Raw genomic sequence first — 18410 nt, 5'->3', positions numbered from 1 at the left:
AGCTCCTGGCGCCGGCTCTAAGCATTCGGAACATTTTGTTCCAAACGCTGAGCTGTGAAGTACCCCTTTAATGCCATCTGCCCCTAGGGTAATTCCATCTGCCCTCATCACACCCTCTACCACAAGAACCTCTACATTATTCTGTAATAATAGCCTTTGCTGCACTATATAAGCCAAAAAAAATAAAAAATAAACATCAGGATGACCAAAAGAAATCCAGTAACTGATTCTTACCACTAAATTCCTTCTCCAGGAACTGTAAAAACTCCTTCCGGCCCCGCTGGTCATTCAAGAGCTCCATGAAATTAAAAGTCCAGCGTTCCACTCGTAGTTTGGTCGGCATTGGGACCCTGGTAGTAATAGGAATAATGTCTATGTAAATACAGCCTGATGCAAAAGTTTTGGCGTCATTGTTGAGGGTATGGTATTTTTTTTTTTTTCAAGAAATTTGGGCATTTTTTGTTCCATAGACTTTTATGGGTAGAAAAGAAAGGCCAGAAAAAACGCCACGTGTGCATGTTTGTTGCCGTCTTTTCTGTTTTTTTTTTTTTTCCCGCAAAATCTTCAATACATATCCTTGGGTCACATAATCAGAGAATCCCATGATTTGCATTGCGAAAAAAAACGCAAAATAAAAAACGCCAATGCCTATAATGATATGCGCCACGAAAACTGCATCAAGGAGGCGTGTTTTTTTATTTTTTTGTGTGTGCCAAAAAAAAAAACGCCAAATTACAGTTGTGTCTGTTTGTAGCTGAAGGCAAAGTTTCCACTTGTTTGGTAAAAACCACAAATTCCACATGGTGTTTTTTTTTTGTTAGCCGAACGTTAATAAGGATTTATGAAACGACAAACCCACTCAATGCTTTTTCTATTGACGTTTTTCTGCGTTTTTTGGGCTCAGCAGCCGTTTTCCAAAATCACATCATGTTGAGACTGTGGGTGTGTTTTTTCGGACAACATTTTGGCCTTTCTCTCCCATAGAAGTCTACGGGAGCACAAAAAAAAAAAAAACAACTCATGCAGGTTTAGCATTGGGGCTTTTTCTGGCTTTTTTTTAACCCCATTTCTTCCCTAGAAATCCTTGAGTCACATGATGAAAGAATCACATGATTTGTAATGATAAAAATGCAAAAAAAAAAACCCCGCCAAGTCTAGGAGATTTATCAAAACCTGTCCGGAGGAAAAGTTTCTGAGTTGCCCATAGCAACCAATCAGATCGCTTCTTTCAGTTTTTTTTAAAGGCCTCTGAAAAATGAAAGAAGCGCTCTGATTGGTTGCTATGGGCAACACAGAAACTTTTCCTCCGGACAGGGGGGGGGCAAAATGACAGGACATTTTTTTGTGTGGAGTTTTTTTCAGACCTGGGTAGGTAGCTCTGTGTGTCTGCTTGTAGTGGTGGTTTCCCACTGTAGAAATCCGCCCCTACAAGAGGACACGCAGAGCTACCCGGCCGCAGCCGGGAACTCGCTTTGCAGTCCCTGTGTGACTGGCATCGGCGCGAGCGCCGATGGCAGTCACACAGGGACTGCAAAGCGAGCACCTGGCTGCTGCCAGGTAGCTTTGTGTGTTTGCTTGTAGTGGTGGTTTCCTGCTGTAGAAATCCGTAGCTACGAGCAGACACACAGAGATCCTCGTCCGCAGCCGGAAGTTTGCTCTGTGGTCCCTCTGTGACCACGCTGCCCATGCGCCCCATGTGACCCTAACCTAAAGCCGCAATCCAAGTAAAGTGCAGACAATTCCGATGGCAGTCGCACAGGGACTGCAAAGCGAGTTCCTGACTGCTGCCAGGTAGCTTTGTGTGTTTGCTTGTAGTGGTGATTTCCTGCTGTAGAAATCCGTAGCTACGAGCAGACACACAGAGATCCTCGTCCGCAGCCGGAAGTTTGCTCTGTGGTCCCTCTGTGACCACGCTGCCCATGCGCCCCATGTGACCCTAACCTAAAGCCGCAATCCAAGTAAAGTGCAGACAATTCCGATGGCAGTCGCACAGGGACTGCAAAGCGAGTTCCTGACTGCTGCCAGGTAGCTTTGTGTGTTTGCTTGTAGTGGTGATTTCCTGCTGTAGAAATCCGTAGCTACGAGCAGACACACAGAGATCCTCGGCTGTAGCCGGGAGCTTGCTCTGTGGTTCCTCTGTGACCACGCTGCGCATGCGTCCCGTGTGACCCTACCCTAAGGCCGCAATCCAAGTCAAGTGCAGACAATTCCGTAACGCGAGCGCCGATGGCAGTCACACAGGGACTGCAAAGCGAGTTCCTGGCTGCTGCCAGGTAGCTTTGTGTGTTTGCTTGTAGTGGTGGTTTCCTGCTGTAGAAATCCGTAACTACGAGCAGACACACAGAGATCCTCGGCCGCAGCTTGCTCTGTGGTCCCTCTGTGACCACGCTGCGCATGCGTCCCGTGTGACCCTACCCTAAGGCTGCAATCCAAGTCAAGTGCAGACAATTCCGTAACGTCATCGATTCTATAGCAAAAAAAATAAAAGTTGTCCAGCGAGGGATTAGTGCGAAAATCTTCTTTATTGTAAAAGCCAGCAAACAGGATAAGAGTGACGCGTTTCAGGTATCCATCTGCACCCTTAGTCGTACATGAGTACGACTAAGGGTGCAGATGGACACCTGAAACGTGTCACTCTTATCCTGTTTGCTGGCTTTTACAATAAAGAAGATTTTTGCACTATTACCTCGCTGGACAACTTTTATTTTTTTTTTTGCTATATTGCCTCGGTGCTTGCCACAGCACAGTCCGGGCGAAGGGACGAAGCACACGGTGAGCTGGAAAGTTTCTATTATTTCTGGTCATAGATTCTATCTTCCCAAACTAAGTATTCATGGACCTCACATTGGAGATAGGATGCCAAAACTTTTGCACTAGACGCCACGATGGATGTTCTCAGCTAACCTCCTGTGTCATACATACATGGGAGCGTTATTTGTCCAGTACATGACATCATCGGTGATCCATGGGTTACTGGGAAGGCAGCCAGACATAATGGGATCGTGCGGGAGATATTGCTCGCTGAACTTAAGAAACCTACAAGAGAGATGGGAAAAGAATCAACCACATAAGGCACAAAGTGCAAACGCCGCTGTAGATCTGCGCGGATTCTTCTTCCAGAACGTTCCGTCTCTGTCCTCCCGAAGCCTTTTCCTAGATGGAGCTGTCAATGAGCCATGAGGTGTCCGATGTGGGTTCCTAAAATCCACTTCCTGTCCTAGAAACGTGGGTTTGAGGTCGGCTATAAAAATTGTCACTGCAGTCGGAGAACCCAAGAAGGAACTTGGAGAACAAGTCACGGTGTTCTAGAAGGGATCAAACTCACAGGCTTCATGACTTCACAAAAAGTTCTGTTGTCGCTATAAAACCCATGGACAGGAGAACCATCTCTGCCGGCCTCAACCCTTTCCCCACCACAAAGAGGAATGAGCTGAGGACCACACCTGGGCACTAGTGCCTGAGGGACCCAAAAAGTCCATTTGCCAAATAACATTGTTATAAATGGGACAAGGTAGGTGCGTAGGACCCTGTTACAGATTTTACATTGGGGCCCAGAAACGTCAAGTTTCCTCCCTAGGGGCTATAACAGTGGTCTCCAACCTGCGGACCTCCAGATGTTGCAAAACTACAACTCCCAGCATGCCTGGACATCCAAACACTTGTCTGCCTCTTCCAGAGGATCCACGCTGATCATGAAAGGTAAATCAAGGCTTCCCTTTTGCAAAACTTCAACTCTCAGCATGCCCGGACATCCAAACACTTGTCTTCCTCTTCCAGAGGATCCACACTGATCATGAAAGGTAAATCAAGGCTTACCTTTTGCAAAACTTCAACTCCCAGCATGCCCGGACATCCAAACACTTGTCTGCCTCTTCCAGAGGATCCACACTGATCATGAAAGGTAAATCAAGGCTTCCCTTTTGCAAAACTTCAACTCCCAGCATGCCTGGACATCCAAACACTTGTCTGCCTCTTCCAGAGGATTCACACTGATCATGAAAGGCAAAACAAAGGCTTCCCTTTTGCAAAACTTCAACTCCCAGCATGCCCGGACAGCCGTTGGCTGTCCGGGCATGCTGGGAGTTGTAGTTTTGCAACATCTGGAGGAAGGAAGAGGCAAGTAGTAAGCACCAGGCCCTCATTTTGTAGGACAGGGGGCGTCTATATAACCTATCACTGCAGGAAGCCCCATTATGATTCCTGCTCTGTAGCTTACCCTTCAAGACAGATGGAGGACTTCACTCTGGTACGCGCCATGGCTTTTGTTAGGTACTCTAGCTGGTAGGAAAAGTAAAAAAAAAAAAAAAAAAGATAAAGAATTATGGGGCTGAATAAAATGAAGAATATTAACTATATTCCCATTATTTATTGTCACATGATCTGGATGAAAAAAACAGGCAGCACTATATGAGCTAACATGGCTGACAATGGTACGTACATTACTCAAATAATACCATATATTACTGAAATTATATCATTATATAGTGTTCATATAACACAGAGCTCAAATAATACCATTATACATGGTGTAACCAATACTGCTATACAGCACTCAATTAATACCATCATATTTTGCTCAAATAATACCACCATACGTAGCTAAAAAAAAAAAATACCACCAAATATTGCTCAAATAATACCACCATACAGAGCTAAAAAAAATACCACCAAATATTGCTCAAATAATACCACCATACGTAGCTAAGAAAAAATAGCACCAAATATTGCTCAAATAATACCACCATACAGAGCTAAAAAAAAATACCACCAAATATTGCTCAAATAATACCACCATACAGAGCTAATAAAAAATAGCACCAAATATTGCTCAAATAATACCACCATACGTAGCTAAAAAAAATACCACCAAATATTGCTCAAATAATACCACCATACGTAGCTAAAAAAAAAAAATACCACCAAATATTGTTCAAATAATACCACCATACAGAGCTAATAAAAAATAGCACCAAATATTGCTCAAATAATACCACCATACGTAGCTAAAAAAAAAAATACCACCAAATATTGCTCAAATAATACCACCATACGTTGCTTAAAGGGGTTATCCAGGGAAAAACTTTTTTTGTTATATCAACTGGCTCCGGAAAGTTAAACAGATTTGTAAATTACTTCTATTAAAAAAAAATCTTAATCCTTCCAATAATTATCAGCTGCTGAAGTTGAGTTGTTCTTTTCTGTCTGGCAACAGTGCTCTCTGCTGACATCTCTGCTCGTCTCGGGAACTGCACAGTAGAGTAGAAGAGGTTTGATATGGGGATTTGCTTCTACTCTGGACAGTTCCCGAGACAGGTGTCATCAGAGAGAACTTAGACAGAAAAGAACAACTCAACTTCAGCAGCTCATAAGTACTGAAAGGATTAGGATTTTTTAATAGAAGTCATTTACAAATCTGTTTAACTTTCTGGAGCCAGTTGATATATAAAGAAAAGTTTTTTCCTGCATAACCCCTTTAAATAATACCACCAAACACTGCTCAAATAATACCATCATACAGTGCTCAAATAATACCACCAAACACTGCTCAAATATTACCATCATACAGTGCTCAAATAATACCATCATACAGTGCTCAAATAATACCATCATACAGTGCTCAAATAATACCATCATATAGTGCTCAAATAATACTGCCATATGGCACTTTAAAATACCACCATACAGTGCTCAAACAATACCACCATACAGTACCCAAATAATACCACTATACATTGCTTAAATAATACTGCCATACAATGTCCAAGTAATATTGCTACACAGTGTTCAAATAATACCACCATATATTGCTTAAATAATACTGCCATACAGTGCTCATATAATACCGCCATACAGTGCTCAAATAATAATAATAATAATAATGTTGCTATACAGAACTGAAATATTACCACCATACAGTTCTCACACTATACCACCAAACACTGCTTAAATAATACCACCATACATTGCTTAAATAATACCATCATACAGTGCTCAAATATATACCACCAAACACTGTTCAAATAATACCATCATTCAGTGCTCAAATAATACTGCCATATAGCACTTAAAAATACCACCATACAGTGATCAAACAACACCGCCACACAGTGCCCAAATAATACCACCATACAGTGCTCAACCAATACCACCATACAGTACCCAAATAATACCAGTATACATTGCTTAAATAATGCTGCCATACAATGTCCAAGTAATACTGCTACACAGGGTTCAAATAATACCACCAAACATTGCTCAAATATTACTGCTATACAGCGCTTAGGTAATGCTGTCATACAGTGCTAAAATAATACCACCATACAATGTTCAAATAATGCCACAATACAGTGCTTAAATAATACTGCCATACAATACTCAAATAATAAGGCTACACAGCATTCAATAGAGCTCAAATACCAGTAGCAGCTCCATAAAGTAATTTAATAAAAGGGCAATACAATTTATTATACAATACTATACAAATTTGGTGACCACAGGCTTCATTTGGTTTTTAATACAACGAAAAGCTGTTGCAAATGTACAACTACATGCAGGGAGTTGTAGTTTTGCAACAGCTGGAGGCACGCTGTTTGGAAAACACAACATTAATGTAATAATAATACATAATAGCGAATATTAATATTAATCCATACTTACCTCTCTTTTGTAATAATCTGCATTCCTTCCCTGAAAAAATAAATAATATAGAATTAAATGCGAATAACCTGCACTGCTCATCCAGATCTTCCTGGTTCATGAATCGAATGCAAAACTGCAGTAAAGACTGACACAGAGGCAAGCAGGGCTACAGGAGACTGAGAAGGAAATTTACCCACACAGTGCTCAAATAATACCACCATACATTGCTTAAATAATACCATCATATTGTGGTCAAATAATACTGCCATGCAGTGCTCAAATAATAATGCTATATTCCATTTAAATAATACAACCATACAGTGATCAAACAATGCCACCATACAGTTCCCAAATAATACCACCACACAGTGCTCAAAGAAAATCATTGACAGTACCCAAATAATACCACCATACATTGTTTAAATAATTTCATCATATTGTGGTAAAATAATACTGCTATACACCATTTATATAATACCACCATACATTGCTTAAATAATACTGTCATATAGTGGATAGTGGTCAAATAATAATGCTGTATTCCATTTAAATAATACAACCATACAGTGAACAAACAATGCCACCATACAGTTCCCAAATAATATCACCACACAGTGCTCAAAGAAAATCATTGACAGTACCCAAATAATACCACCATACATTGTTTAAATAATTTCATCATATTGTGGTAAAATAATACTGCTTTACACCATTTATTTAATACCACCATACATTGCTTAAATAATACTGTCATATAGTGGATAGTGGTCAAATAATAATGCTATATTCCATTTAAATAATACCACCATACAGTGCTCTAATAATATCACTGTACAATGCCCAAGTAATAATGTTACACAGTGTTTAAATAATACCACCATATAGTGCTTAGATAATACTGCTATACATTGCTTAAATAATACCATCATATTGTGGTCAAATAATACTGCCATGCAGTGGTCAAATAATACTGCCATGCAGTGCTCAAATAATAATGCTATATTCCATTTAAATAATACAACCATAGAGTGATCAAACAATGCCACCATACAGTGCTCAAACAAAACCATTGACAGTACCCAGTACCCAAATAATACCACCATACATTGCTTAAATAATTTCATCATATTGTGGTAAAATAATACTGCTATACACCATTTATATAATACCACCATACATTGCTTAAATAATACTGTCATATAGTGGATAGTGGTCAAATAATAATGCTGTATTCCATTTAAATAATACAACCATTCAGTGATCAAACAATACCACCATACAGTTCCCAAATAATACCACCACACAGTGCTCAAACAAAACCATCCTCAGTGCCCAAATAATACCACCATACATTGCTCTAATAATACTACTATACAATGCCCAAGTAATAATGTTACACAGTGTTTAAATAATACCACCATATAGTGCTTAGATAATACTGCTATACATTGCTTAAAGGGTTATCCCGCTGCCCCATCACTCGGAACATTTTAGTTTCGAACGCTGGGTGGCGGCGGCAGGGGTCGTGATGTCATGACCACACCCCTAGTGATGTCACAACACGCCCCCTCAATGCAAGTCTATGGGAGGGGGCGTGGCCCCTCCCATAGACTTGCATTGAGGGGGCGTGGTGTAATGTCACGGGGGGGGGGGGGGTGATTGTGACGTCATGAACACTGGGTGTGGCACAGAGATTGCGGAGGTTCTCAGCTATTGGACCCCCAGGATAAGACATCTTGTTCCCTATCCTTTGGTCCTTTGGACAGGGAATAAGATGTCTAGGGGTGGAGTACCCCTTTAAAGGGGTACTCCTGTGGAAAACTTTTTTTTTTTTTAAATCAGCTGGTGCCAGAAAGTTAAACAGATTTGTAAATTACTTCTATTAAAAAAAATGTAATCCTTCCAGTACTTATTAGCTGCTGAATGCTACAGAAGAATTTTTTTTTCCTTTTGGAACACAGTGCTCTCGGCTGACATCATGAGCACAGTGCTCTCTGCTGACATCTCTGTCCATTTTAGGAACTGTCCAGAGCAGCATATGTTTGCTATGGGGATTTTCTCCTACTCTGGACAGTTCTTAAAATGGACAGAGATGTCAGCAGAGAGCACTGTGCTCGTGATGTCAGCAGAGAGCTCTGTGTTCCAAAAAGAAAAGAATTTCCTCTGTAGTATTCAGCAGCTAATAAGTACTGGAAGGATTAAGATTTTTTAATAGAAGTCATTTACAAATCTGTTTAACTTTCTGGCACCAGTTGATTAAAAATAATAATAATAATAAAAAAAAAAAAGTTTTCCACCGGAGTACCCCTTTAAGTGGCTGATGTGTCACGTGTGATCTTACATCTGCCTGGTTCATAATACAATGAAAAGCTGTTGCAAAACTACTACTCCCAGCATGCCCGGACAGCCTTTGGAGATATGATAACAGTGACATTTCAGGCGCTGTAATGGCGTTCGTAAGGTATCCACTAGAGATGAGCGAACTTACAGTAAATTCAATTCGTCACAAACTTCTCGACTTGGCAGTTGATGACTTTTCCTGCATAAATTAGTTCAGCTTTCCGGTGCTCCCGTGGGCTGGAAAAGGTGGATACAGTCCTAGGAGACTCTTTCCTAGGACTATATCCACCTTTTCCAGCCCACCGGAGCACCGGAAAGCTGAACTAATTTATGCAGGAAAAGTCATCAACTGCCGAGCCGAGAAGTTGGTGACGAATCGAATTTACTGTAAGTTCGCTCATCTCTATTATCCACCAATAAACAAATTTAGTGAAACAGATAAAGCCGCCACATCCGCCCCCGCACTAATCTTTGTATTATGTTCATGTCCTGAGGATTCTCAGCTCTAGTTTTCTGTTCCAACTTTTAGAATCTGACACCAGAATAAAAGTCAAAAGTCGTCTAAACAACGAAGACAAATAAACTCACCAGCGGCATTCTGCCCGTACAGCAGTTTCCTCTCTCCGGACCGCGTTCCATCACATTTAGGCATCCTGGCTGAAATACACAGCAATAGATCAGGAACAGCAGATTCTGGAGTGTCCTATAAATTACGTGCTCTCTTCTGCCACCTATAGGAGGTAAAAAACCTTCAAAATGCTACGCAACCTTAAAGGGGTACTCCAGTGGAATTTTTTTTTATTAAAGGGGTATTCCAGGCAAAACCTTTATATATATATATATATATATATATATATATATATATATATATATATATATATATCAACTGGCTCCGGAAAGTTAAACAGATTTGTAAATTACTTCTATTAAAAAATCTTAATCCTTCCAATAGTTATTAACTTCTGAAGTTTTCTGTCTAACTGCTCAATGATGATGTCACGTCCCGGGAGCTGTGCATGATGGGAGAATATCCCCATAGGAACTGCACAGCTCCCGGGACGTGAGTCATCAGAGAGTAGTTAGACAGAAAACAACAACTCAACTTCAGAAGCTAATAACTATTGGAAGGATTAAGATTTTTAAATAGAAGTAATTCACAAATCTGTTTAACTTTCTGGAGCCAGTTGATATATATAAAAAAAAGTTTTGGCCTGGAATACCCCTTTTAATTAACTGGTGCCAGAAAGTTAAACAGATTTGCAAATTACTTCTATTGAAAAATCTTTACCCTTCCAGTACCTTTTAGCAGCTGTATGCTACAGAGAAAATTATTTTCTTTTTGAATTTCTTTTTGGTCTTGTCCACAGTGCTCTCTGCTGACACCTGATGCCCATATCAGGAACTATCCAGAGCCGCATAGGTTTGCAATGGGGATTTTCTCCTGCTCTGGACAGTTCCTGATACGGGCATCAGGTGTCAGCAGAGAGCACTGTGGACGAGACAAGGAAGAAATTCAAAAATAAAAGAATTTCCTCTGTAGCATACAGCTGCTTTTTTTTTTTTTTTTTTTTTTTTATCAACTGGTGCCAGAAAGTTAAACAGATTTGTAAATTACTTCTATTAAAAAATCTTAATACTTCCAGTACTTATTAGCTACTGAATACTACAGAGGAAATTCTTTTATTTTTGGAACACAGTGCTCTCTGCTGACATCTCTGTCCATTTTAAGAACTGTCTAGAGTAGGAGAAAATCTCCATAGAAAACATATGCTGCTCTGGACAGTTCCTAAAATGGACAGAGATGTCAGCAGAGAGCACTGTGGTCATGATGTCAGCAGAGAGCACTGTGGTCATGATGTCAGCAGAGAGCACTGTGGTCATGATGTCAGCAGATGGCTATGTGTTCCAAAAAGAAAAGAATTTCCTCTGTAGTATTTAGTAGCTAATAAGTACTGGAAGGATTAAGATTTTTTAATAGAAGTAATTTACAAATCTGTTTAACTTGTAAATTTTCCACCGGAGTACCCCTTTAATCTTATGTCTGAACACGTGCCAAGGATTGAGGCTATATTTAGAGTAATAAAAAAGAGCGCCGGCAGCGCGGTATATCATGGTGGGAACCAAATTACACACATCTAATTACACATCGCTCACGCCAACCTTGTGCTTTAACACGTACAAAAGAAAAAACGTGGAAAAAAAGATGGGAAATGGGAGAATCAGGACATCAAAGTCGCCTGATGGTGACATGAAAGAACCCGCATTGATTTGGATTTTTTTTAGTCACTGACCCCTATGTTTCTCCCTAGATCAGAAAGGCGAATATTGCGGCCTGAAAGATCAGAACCTCCGATGAAAGACGAGCGTGGGAGAGAGCGCGTGCGAGAACCCCCTGAGTGGGACAGATGTGGGGACGCCGCAGCAATGACTCACAACCTGCCGCTTTGTACCAGAAGTCGTGCACTGGTTTTATGCTTCTTTTTTAAGTATTAAAAAAATATAATTAAAAGGAGGCTACGGAAATCAATTCATTAAAGGGGTTATCCAGGAAATAAAAAACAGAGCTAATTTCTTTCAAAAACAGCTCCCCGTCTGTCTCCAGGCAGGGCTGGTGCAAAGATTTTTGCCAACCTTGGCGAAAGCTAATTTTGCTGCCCCTTGACCCTGCCCATTGTCTCCGCCCTTTAACATGCCCCACCTTACCACTGGGGTGACACACTGTAACAACCCCTTCCTCATGTAATCTCCTTACTACTGGGGTGACACACTATAACAAACCCCCTCCTCATGTAATCACCTTACTACTGGAGTGACACACTGTAACAAACCACCTTCTCATGTAATCACCTTACTACTGGGGTGACACACTGTAACAAACCCCCTCCTCATGTAATCTCCTTACTACTGTGGTGACACATTGTAACAAGCCCCCTCCTCATGGAATCTCCTTACTACTGGGGTGACACACTGTAACAAACCTCCTCCTCATGTAGTCACCTTACTACTGGGGTGACACATTGAAACAAGCCCCCTCCTCATGTAATCACCTTACTACTGGGGTGACACACTGTAACAAACCTCCTCCTCATGTAATCTCCTTACTACTGGGGTGACACACTGTAACAAACCTCCTCCTCATGTAATCTCCTTACTACTGGGGTGACACACTGTAACAAACCTCCTCCTCATGTAATCTTCTTACTACTGGGGTGACACACTGTAACAAACCTCCTCCCCATGTAATCTCCTCACTACTGGGGGGAAACACTGTAACAGACCTCCTCCTCATGTAATCACCTTACCACTGGGGTGACACACTGTAACAAACCCCTCCTCATGTAATCTCCGTACTGCTGGGGTGACACACTGTAACAAACCTCCTCCTCATGTAATCTCCTTACTACTGAGGTGACACACTGTAACAAACCCCCTCCTCATGTAATCACCTTACTGGGTTGACACACTGTAACAAACCTCCTCCTCGTGTAATCTCCTTACTACTGGGGTGACACACTGTAACAAACCTCCTCCTCATGTAATCTCTTTACTACTGGGGTGACACACTGTAACAAACTCCCTCCTCATGTAATCTCCTTACTACTGGGGTGACACACTGTAACAAACCTCCTCCTCATGCAATCTCCTTACTACTGGGGTGACACACTGTAACAAACCTCCTCCTCATGTAATCTCCTTACTACTGGGGTGACACACTGTAACAAACCTCCTCCTCATGTAATCTCCTTACTACTGGGGTGACACACTGTAACAAACCTCCTCCTCATGTAATCTCCTTACTACTGGGGTGACACACTGTAACAAACCTCCTCCTCATGTAATCACCTTACTACTGGGGTGACACACTGTAACAAACCTCATCCTCATGTAATCACCTTACTACTGGGGTGACACACTGTAACAAACCTCCTCCTCGTGTAATCTCCTTATTACTGGGGTGACACACTGTAACAAACCTCCTCCTCATGTAATCACCTTACTACTGGGGTGACACACTGTAACAAACCTCCTCCTCGTGTAATCTCCTTATTACTGGGGTGACACACTGTAACAAACCTCCTCCTCATGTAATCTCCGTACTGCTGGGGTGACACACTGTAACAAACCCCCTCCTCTTGTAATCTCCTTACTACTGGGGTGACACACTGTAACAAACCTCCTCCTCATGTAATCTCCTTACTACTGGGGTGACACACTGTAACAAACCTCCTCCTCATGTAATCTCCTTACTACTGGGGTGACACACTGTAACAAACCTCCCCCTCATGTAATCTCCTTACTACTGGGGTGACACACTGTAACAAACCTCCTCCTCATGTAATCTCCTTACTACTGGGGTGACACACTGTAACAAACATACTCCTCATGTAATCTCCTTACTACTGGGGTGACACGGTGGTGCTGGCTGGGCGAGTGCTTTCTGTGAGCGGGGGCTTTGGATGCAAGCTAGCTACTAACTTTCTTGCAGCGTGCAGAGCGGAGCCCCCCTCAAGAGGGAACTCTAGGCAGCTGACTATTTTGCCTATAGGCAGAACCGGCCCTGTCTCCAGGTTGGGTGTGGTTCTGCACCTCAGTTCCATTGAAAGGAATGGAGCCAAGTTGTAATACCACAGATAACCTTGGGACAGACATGGTGCTGTTTTTGAAAGAAATTTGCTCTGTTTTTCTATTCCTGGATAACCCCTTCAAAGGGGGTACTCTGTTGCTAGACATCTTATCCCCTATCCATAGTATAGAGGATAAGATGTCTGATCGAGGGGTCCTGCCGCTGGGACCCCCGCAATATCCACGCAGACAACCGGTGTTCTGAACTTTATGTTTTTAACACCGGGTTTGGGGGGCCGCGGTTATTACGTTATGCCCCGCCCCCTCCATTCATGTTTATGGGAGGGGGCGTGGCGGCGGGTTACTACCCTCAAGACCAGTATGGACACTCACTATTCTGCTGAGGACATACTTGCTAACATATAGGTTGGTTTCACACGAGGGTGTTACATGCGCATATTTGACTCCATATTACAGACACGTGTCTTGGCCTGACCACAAGTCTGATGACCTGAACTGACAATTAACCAGAAATGCCATTAGGCCGGGCCTTGCGCTTGTAATATGGTTGCAACAATTAACGCGGCCTAAAGGGTTTTTCCAGGAACGAAAAAACAGAGCTAATTTCTTCCCAAAACAGTGCCACCGGTGTTCTCAGGTTATGTGTGGCATTACAGCTTGGCTCCTTTCACTTCCATGGTACTGAGCTGCAATACTATACACAACCTGAGGACAGGGGTGGCGCTGTTTTTGGAAGAAATCAGCTCTGTTGCTCTAATCCCCTTTAAAGTCAAACTTAGACTATATATATATATATGTAGGAAAAGTAGGCCAGTATCCCATAGCAACGAATCAGATCGCTTCATTTATTTTTCAGAGGCAATATTAAAGGAGTAGTGGAGTGAATCCAATGGATAGGGGATAAGTGATGGATGGCGAGGGGTTGACCGCTGGGACCCCCTCACCCGATCTCCTGAACGAGGCACCTACAGTCTGCCTGAAGCGGCCATTCCCACCCCCACAGGAAGCTGCAGCCGACACCCCCCCTCCAAGTATCTCTATGGGATCTCTATGGGACACATGGAGAGGGCATTTCGGCCGCTGCTCCATGCGGGGTTAAGCACACCCCCCTCTAGCAGACTGCCGGGGCCCCCTACAGGAGATCGCAGGGGGTTCCCATGGGAAGACCCCCGTGATCTATAACTCATCCCCTATACTTTGGATAGGGGATATGTTATCTTTCACTGCACAACTCCTTTAAAAATGAAAGCAGCGACCTAATTGGTTGCTATGGGCAACTGGTCAACTTTTCCTCAGCACAGGTTTTGACACATCTCCCCCTTTAAATCTAAATTTTGACTTTAAAGGGGATTAGAAGAACAGAGCTGATTTCCTCCATAAATAGCGCCATCCCTGTCCACAGGTTGTGTGTAGTATTGCAGCTCGGTTCTATTGACGTGAATGTACCCAAGCTGTAATACCACACACAACCTGAGGACAGGGGTGGAGCTCTTGATAAATCACCCCCATTTACCTCATCCATGTACCACCGGGAAACACTGGAAAATCACAGCAAAAATAGCCAAATGCTGTAAAAATGTGTGAAAAATTCGGTAAAATTCAACATGTGAACACAGCCTGAAAGGCTGTGTTCACATGTTGAATTTTACCGGATTTTTCACACATTTTTACTGCATTTTAGCAAATTTTTTCAGCAATTTCCAAATCTTTATAAAACACCTTAATTGTGATTATAGGTCAAATCCCTCTCACGGCAATATTTCTTTAAAAAAAAACACATTGCGAATAAAAAAACGCATCCAAATTGCACATAATGTGAACCGATCCCAACCCACTTATGAGTCTTATCAGTTCACCCCTCCAGTACAAGCAGCTGGATTTGATGACCAGGTGCTATGATCAAACACCTTATCCTCAGATTCATGGGAATTGTAGACAGCAGACTTGTAGACATCATTGTGGATTTGCAAACCAAAATGGAGCCAATCTCATGCCTGCCACATTAGCTTAAACAGGGAAGCACAAGGCATACACAAGAACCTCTACATTATTCTCTAATAATAGCCTATGCTGCACAACAAAAAAACACCTTCCTTAAAGGGGTACTCAACTGGTGCCAGAAAATTAAACAGATTTGTAAATTACTTCTATTAAAAAAAATCTTAATCCTTCCAGTACTTATTAGCTGCTGAATACTACAGAGGAAATTCTTTTCTTTTTTGAACACAGAGCTCTCTGCTGACATCACGACCCCAGTGCTCTCTGCTGACATCACTGTCCACTTTAGGAACTGTCCAGAGCAGCATATGTTTGCTATGGTGATTTTCTGCTACTCTGGACAGTTCGTAAAATGGACAGAGGTGTCAGCAGAGAGCACTGTGCTCGTGATGTCAGCAGAGAGCTCTGTGTTCCAAAAAGAAAAGAATTTCCTCTGTAGTATTCAGCAGCTAATAAGTACTGTAAGGATTAAGATTTTTTTTAACAGAAGTAATTTACAAATCTTTGATTAAAAAAAAAAAAAAACTGTTGATAAAAAAATAAAAAAAAAGGTTTTCCACCGGAGTACCCCTTTAATGTTCTTCTCCTGGACATTATATACAAAGTTTATTGAAGAGACCACTATGTACGCTCACACTTTGTAATATATCTCCTGTAGTAATTCGGCCCCTGAGGGCAAATATCTGTGATTGACCTTTTTATCCAGGACAAATTGGTGAGAGTTATGAAACTGTCTAAAATAAAAACAGTTGCCCCTAGCAACCAATCACAGCGCAGCTTTCATTTTCTATTCTGCTCTTGAAAAAGGAAAGCTGCGCCATGACTGGTTGCTATGGGCAACAGCCACAGTTTTTCTTTTAGACAGCTTCATGAAGCAGTCCCGTGTTCTTTTCAATCAACTTTATCGAATATGGACTTACCGATGGTTTGCTCACCAACCAATACGCCTGCTCCTGGCACTCAATCACAATACGGTCTCCTTTACGGCGCTGCTTGGCGGCCCTATATGATCAATTATACAGTGAAAAAAAAAGCAAGAATGGAATTTTAAAAATAGCATAAAATGTGTAAATGACTTTATAATGACATTTATATATATATATATAACATTATACAGCTAATCACTACTAATCAGAGGGCAGCATAAAAGGGGTACTCCAGTGGAATTTATTTTTTATTTTGTTTTTTAAATCAACTGGTGCCAGAAAGTTAAACCGATTTGTAAATTACTTCTATTCAAAAATCCCAATCCTTCCAGTACTTATCAGCTGCTGTATACTACAGAGTAAGTTCTTTTCTTTTTGAATTTCCTAACTGTCTGACCACAGTGCTCTCTGCTGACACCTCTGTCCATGTCAGGAACTGTCCAGAGCAGGAATAAATCCCCATAGCAAACCTATGCTACTCTGGACAGTTCCTAAAAAGGGACAGAGGGGTCAGACAGAAAAGAAATTCAAAAAGAAAATAACTTCCTCTGTAGTATACAGCAGCTGATAAGTACTGGAAGGATTAATATTGTGAAATAAAAGTAATTTTACAAATCTGTTTAACTTTCTTGCACCAGTTGATTTAAAAAAAAAAAAAAAATGTTTTCCATCGGAGTACCCCTTTATCGTCTCCAGAGCAGTATTAGGAATGGATGCTGAGATCTGACTGGTTGCTATAGGTAACAAGGTTGCTATGACAAATGAGGTCCATTGGGTTTTGTAGGCGCTTTCCTTAAGGGACACCAATCCTGTGGCTATGGCTGCACAGTGTTATATAGGGACAATGGGCCTAAGGGCATGTGTGGTGTCCCAGCACCAAAGGCTGTTCTGTGGCTTTGGACTGCCTCTGAGGGACTTATTGCCGTGTTTATTATGTCCCGGCACTTTGCCAGGAGTTAATATATTTTTATAATTATTCTGTTATGTTATTTTTATATGTGTTATTTCAATGTGTTATTGTGCCTTTAAGAGAAGAGCAGTGCACCCCATGTGATCCTGCCTGCCAATGGGAACCCTTAAATTCTTGTCCATATAGTGTAGTGCTAGTCACTCTTGTGAACACAAGTGTGGTAAAGGTACTTATCCGGTCATTCTGCAAGGAGCACCCGCACGGTGGAAGTTCATGCCCTGGCGGAGAAAGCTACAGGACCTTGATAGAACCTTAGCTACCTGGATCAGTCTTCAAGTCTCTCAAGTCAGAATTTATTGGGCGAAAGCACCACAAGTCCCAGCAAGGCAACAGGTCTCCCAAGGGGTTACGCTGTTTCCTCTCACTCTGCACCATACTGTCCATGTATTACCATCTGCACCCTGCTCAGTAAAGACAGTTATCTGTAACCTGACATCGGTGTGTTCCTTTACTCCCTGTGCCTGGCCCAGGAGAAGCTGTCTCCAACCTCGGACTATGTATAGGATAACGGTGCCCTGGCGTCACAAAGTGATCAGGTATTTCCACTAACACCACCCCGTGGCACCATGCTACTACTACTACCATTGTTATTTTTACTATTATTAATCTGTAATAATGACCACACCTTGGCGCTGTGGATAAATTTGCCCCACAGCAGTTGCCAATCTAATGGATCCCGTGTATAGGCTAACGGTGCCCTGGCGTCACGAAGTGATAAGGTATTCCCTACACCACCCGTGATACCACACATGGATGCGTGATGATAAGGAGGAGGCTGTTGGAAAGGTAAGACCAGCACATAGAGAATACAATAGAAGCTCAGCCTCCCCCACCCCTATAGAATGACCTTTGCACAGGTCACAGAGCATGCTCACAAACATGTCCCATACAAAGAATACGGTCTGCAGATGTTCACTGTGTCTATGTCCAGGGGTTGTGCCATAAAGTATATG

At 41.9% G+C, this 18410-nt stretch overlaps 1 protein-coding gene across 2 annotated transcripts in view; it reads right to left on the bottom strand.

The window, feature by feature from the left end:
- Positions 1-18410, bottom strand: part of LOC130285534 (regulator of G-protein signaling 11-like) — a 115268-nt gene that overhangs the window by 28415 nt on the left and 68443 nt on the right. For both annotated transcript variants that reach the window (XM_056537051.1, XM_056537050.1), the window contains 6 exons: positions 16482-16563; positions 9568-9636; positions 6658-6687; positions 4217-4278; positions 2923-3036; positions 235-350 (listed from right to left, as the gene is read on the bottom strand). In XM_056537051.1, the coding sequence (XP_056393026.1) occupies positions 235-350; positions 2923-3036; positions 4217-4278; positions 6658-6687; positions 9568-9636; positions 16482-16563 (473 nt within the window). The remainder of the gene's footprint in view (positions 1-234; positions 351-2922; positions 3037-4216; positions 4279-6657; positions 6688-9567; positions 9637-16481; positions 16564-18410) is intronic.

The sequence above is a fragment of the Hyla sarda genome, chromosome 8 (assembly GCF_029499605.1).
Source record: "Hyla sarda isolate aHylSar1 chromosome 8, aHylSar1.hap1, whole genome shotgun sequence".
NCBI classification, from domain to species: domain Eukaryota; kingdom Metazoa; phylum Chordata; class Amphibia; order Anura; family Hylidae; genus Hyla; species Hyla sarda.
This window is presented reverse-complemented; position numbering and strand designations above follow the sequence as displayed.